This window comes from Arachis hypogaea, chromosome 17 (assembly GCF_003086295.3).
Source record: "Arachis hypogaea cultivar Tifrunner chromosome 17, arahy.Tifrunner.gnm2.J5K5, whole genome shotgun sequence".
Taxonomy (NCBI): Eukaryota; Viridiplantae; Streptophyta; class Magnoliopsida; order Fabales; family Fabaceae; genus Arachis; species Arachis hypogaea.
This window is the reverse complement of record NC_092052.1, coordinates 83,917,079-83,921,991: the sequence shown is the minus strand read 5'-3', so window position 1 is coordinate 83,921,991 and position 4,913 is coordinate 83,917,079. Positions and strand designations below refer to the sequence as shown.

Sequence of the window (4,913 nt, the reverse complement as noted above, 5' to 3'; positions counted from 1 at the left end):
GCCGCCTTCGTCGCCGTTCATCCTGGTCGTCACCGTCACCGCTGGTCTGCCTTGGAGCCGCCGTTGAGGAAGGGAGCTCGAACGCCGTCGCTGGGAAGGAGGCTTGGCCGTCGTCGAATAGAACGCGATGGTACTGAGAGGGATCACCGTTGATGACACCGAAGCTTGACAAGGGCTGTAGTGCCGTCACCGAACTACCGCGCCGCCGTAGTTGTCGCTGGGAAGGTTGTTGGAGCTTGCCGAGGATACGGTTCTGATTCTGAAGCAATTTATCCATGTCACTACTCATCTTTATCCCCTATTCTGCCTCTACCTCTGAATTCTAAAAGTTGCCAAAACCCTCTGTCACCGGGAAACCAACATTCAAGCTGCCCAGGAAACCACCCTTAGAACCACTACTGTTTTGATGAGCTCTGTCCCCTGTTTTTGCTTCCTTGTCCTACCAATTTGTTTCTACTTTGCCGCCGCCATTACTGGAGGTAGCTGCCGGCTCTATTTGGAGACTGCTGCCAAGTCACCACCGAAGCTAAGAACAGGTGCTGGGATTTGATGGAGCACCGCTGCTATTGTAGATTCGTAATATTGGGTTTACCGCATTTAAATTCTGCAATTACGACTAATTGGGGTAGGGGATTTATTTTAAAATTAACAGTTTAAACTTATGAATGCCAATGAGGTTTAGTGAGTAATTGCAAATAATTCACAAATATGATTAATTGATAGGAATAAGCTTAGTTTGAGGTTGTGAAATTTGGATTAAGTTTGATATTGAGATGATATTCTGGTGTTCCAATTAGTTTATTGAGTTTAGGTTATGGCAGAGAATGTCATTGGGTTTTATTATCGTGAGTAATTAACTTGACAAGATTAATTTTGGTTAATGCTGTGACTGATATTGGTTTTCTAATTTTGATAAATTTGTTGGAAATTCTGATCTTATGTGATATTGCTGAATTGGTTGAAATCTGGTTGTGAATTGTATTTTGAATTGCTGATTTTTGTGATGAGCTGGCTGAGATTCTGACCTTGAATGAGTTATTTTGAAATATTTGATATTGAATTGGAATTTTAATATATTGGAATAGCTGTGAAATGGACTTGTGACGGGTTGGAATTGGTTGAAATGTGGCTGCAAGTGGTGATTCATTTAATGTTACTTATTAAATTGAAATATGATGAGCTGATTACACTACAAGAAAAAAGGCCTATCGGCATACTTTTTTCTTGCCACGCTTTTAAAGCGTGCCTAAAAGTGGTCTACGGCTACGCTTTTATGAGGGTGGCCACTCATTTGTAATTTGGCCACGCTTTTTTACTGCCACGCTTGAAAAGCGTGGCCATAGAGAGAAATTGGCACGCTTTTACGAGGATGCCCACTTATTTGAAATTTGGCCACGTTTTTTTACTGCCGCGCTTGAAAAGCGTGGCGATAAAGGGAAATTGGCACGTTTTTACGAGGGTGGCCACTGATTAAAAATTTGGCCTCCCTCTTTTTTGTCACACTTAAAAAGCGTGGCCATAGAGGGAAACCGGCAGCGTGAAATGCGTGGCTATACCGTGTTTATTTTGGCACCATAAAAAAATGTGCCGATAGAGTTTCCTCCCATAAAATTTAGTTTCCCACCTATTTTTTCTCACACTTAACCTTTTTTCTTCTAAGTTATCAAATTTAACCCTAAAAATGATAACAACAACACACTAACTTTACATTGTTACCAAATTCACTTTTAACCCTAAAATTCCCTTTCAAACCCTAAAAGGCGCCGTCAGCTTCATCCATCTTCATCGCTTAGCTTCATCTTGTCGAACCCAGCCTTCGTCATTCATCCATCTTCATCGTTCAGCTTCATCTTCTTGAACCCAGCCAGCTTCATCTTCTCGAACCATCTTTATCACTACCCTTCATCGCCTTCATCACCACTGAGAACCCTCACACCCAGCCCTCTCTCTGAGCCCTCTCTCGCAGCCCTCTATCACACCTTCTCTCGCACCCGCTCTGTCGCAACCCTCGAACACTCAACGCAAGCCTCCTCCTCGGATTCGCAATCCTCGCACCCTTTCTCGCAACCCTCTATCGGCGCTACTCCGTCAGCGCACCCTGCATCGGCGTGCCCTCCCTCAGCGATCTCTCTCTCAGAAACCCTAAACACTAAAGACGTTGCCTTTCTCTCGCTCCTCCCTCAATCGTTGCTTCTTCTCCCTCAATCGGCGCTCAACCCTCACCATAAACACTACAAGGTAAGTATTTCTTCCATCTGTTTCTCTAATCCTCTGATAAGGGCCATTAGTTTGGTTCCCTGGCTGTTTCGCTATTCCTATGTTGCAGTGATGTGAAAATGAAAGTTTAAATATTGGCACATTAAATTTAGGAAAATGTTAGGATCTGATTTTTATCGTAAAAATCTATATCGCTGTTCCCTGGTTTATTTGATTCTTGAGCTTCACTTCATTTCAGATGTGTGTGCTTGGTTTTGGAAGCTTGTTTTCTTGTTAATTATTAGATATTTTGTAATTTGTATTGATTGGAGACTAGTTATGCTTTCTAATCTTTCTCTGTTTCTCTGTTCCTCTATTTTGGACCGCTGGAAAATTCTATAAAAGCCCCTCTATTTAGGGTTTCAGCTTCAATCTAACGCATTCAGTGAAGAGAAAGTCGTAGCCATGGGGAAGAGTAAGCATCCAAAACTCTTTACCAAAATATTCCTAGAATCTTTTATTTCTTAATTTCTGATTCTTATTGTTCCAGGTATTCGATTTGCATATGTTAATTTGGTTTTTGTTTATTAGCTAGGGTTTGTATGTTCTGTATAATTTAACAGTGTTTTTATTTTTGTTTTTATAATCACTCAAGTTGTTTTTATTTTTGTTTTTACTCTGGTTAAGCATTCTTTGGCTAAGTGACTTGAAAATTAAACTGGACATTGCCATAAATTTGAATGTCTATTGGATGATGATGATGTATGTTGATATGGTTTATATAATCTGTTTTAGAATATCTATTCATATTTCATAAGGTTTATCTTGTATTTACCTTATAGGATTATCTTAGATATCTCATCTTATCTGTGTGTATAATTATTTGGGTAATGCTATGGTGAAGAGTGAAGTTTTGGTGAACAGTGAAGATTATTTCTTTTAGTAGAGGAAAAACCCACCAAAAAAATTTGTCTTGTATGTCTTGTATGTTTAGTAGAGGAAAAACCCACCAAAAACCCACCAAAAAGATTATTTCACCTAATTCTACTCTTCACTAAGAAATTCCCTAACTATTTATATGTCTTGTATGTTTATGTTGTTGTTATTCAGAGTGTGTGTGTGAGAAATATATAAGTAAAATATTTAGCCCTTCTCAACTTTTCATTCTTCTCATCTTTGTTAAGGAAATTAACAATATATTGTTGGGTCTATTTCTTATTACCAACTCCACTTCCTCATTAATTATAGGACTAAAGATTTTTCTTTGAAATTAATAGGAAAGATTGGAGGCAAAGCGCTTGTTTGATTCAAAGGAAGCTATAGATGAAGTTCAAAAGGCACTGCCAAAAAGAATTTCACCTCCTGAAACTCCAAATGTTCTAGAAGTTGCTGAAGAACAACAGACGCCTAAAGTGGTTGCTCCCACACCAGAGCAAATCATTGCTATTAAGGTATAAACTATAAAGAGAAGTGAACTTAGCTTTTGTGAGCCTTATTGCTAATAGGTGTGATCATGTGACATGCACTTACATGTTTGATTCAGATCTATAATTAATGCATTTGAAGGTACTTGACTGAAAATTTGTAGATGAGATGGTTAGTTATTTCTTTTCACCCATAGCTTAACAACTAACTATCTATAGCTAGCTACTCCAAAGTGGAGGGAGACACATAATGACAATCTTGAATCCCATATAGATTTGTTCCATATAAAAGAAGTCACCTTACATGACTCAAATGAGTTTCTTTTATTTTTTTCTCTCCTGAATTTTTTATGATATTTGCCAATAGCATTGAGGTATTACTTCTATTCAGTACTGTTTGTAGACTGCAGAAAAAAATTGAGCTTAGACTGTTGCAGTTTTGCTTCTTGATTTGTTCTGCATAATATTAATATTTTGGGTGGATGAAACTTCTTAATCTATTCTTCTTAGATTCATATGTATTTCTACCATATCTTTCAAATTATTGTTCTGTGTGTCCATAGCTAGCACTTCTTTTTTCCTCTTCTATATTCCCTCTGCTTATCATAATCTCTCCTATTTTTTGGTATATGGTTTTCATTTGTCTTTGATGCATGTTATTGCCTATTTAGGAATATTCCTTGAAATTTTTCTACAGGAATTTTGTGAAGAGGAATAGACTCTCTTCCTTCGTCGAAATTCAATTTCAGTTTTGAAAGCACAGGACAGACAATGGACGCCATTGATTCAGTGTTCAAACGTCTCAAAGGGTTCTCCAAGGACAGCGTAAGGCTCGTCAAGTGTTGCCATAAACCCGATGGCAAAGGTGCCTTTTTTTATTAATTTAATTATGATTATTTTGATTTGAATCTGGATGCTGTGAACCTGAATTTTTCCTTTTCGTTTGTAGAATATTACAAGGTTGCTATTAGTACTGCAATCAGAATTACGATTATGGGATTCATTGGCTTTTTCGTCAAGCTCATCTTCATTCCCATTAACAACATCATCGTCGGATCTGGTTAGGTATATGATTTCTAATTGTTTATTTTTCAAAAATTTATGAAATTTTTAAAAAATTGTTGTGTTTATAGCTTAGCTTGATGTGTTGTTTGAGTGTGGTGCAGCAATTTGTTATGAAACTATGAATAAGGAATTTAAAAGGGGGAAATTGTAATGTTGTTTTATTGTATTCAGAATGTGGTTGGTTTTGTGCTTTCTTACTGTTACTTGAGATTAGGGTTTGAAATTATG

General features: G+C 37.6%; 1 protein-coding gene across 1 annotated transcript; it reads left to right on the top strand.

Annotated features, from left to right (window-relative positions):
* The first annotated feature begins 4,391 nt into the window (after positions 1 to 4,391).
* On the top strand, positions 4,392 to 4,685 carry LOC112767078 (protein transport protein Sec61 subunit gamma-like). Its single transcript, XM_025812954.1, has 2 exons — positions 4,392 to 4,485; positions 4,570 to 4,685. Exons 1-2 carry the CDS (start codon positions 4,392 to 4,394, stop codon positions 4,683 to 4,685), a joined length of 210 nt encoding a protein of 69 aa, XP_025668739.1.
* Positions 4,686 to 4,913: the final 228 nt, after the last annotated feature.

Coding starts and splice junctions, on each gene's coding strand:
- LOC112767078 (XM_025812954.1), top strand. CDS start 4,392: ATGGACGCCATTGATTCAGTGTTCAAACGTCTCAAAGGGTTCTCCAAG. Junction 4,486..4,569: donor CCATAAACCCGATGGCAAAG/GTGCCTTTTTTT, acceptor TTTCGTTTGTAG/AATATTACAAGGTTGCTATT.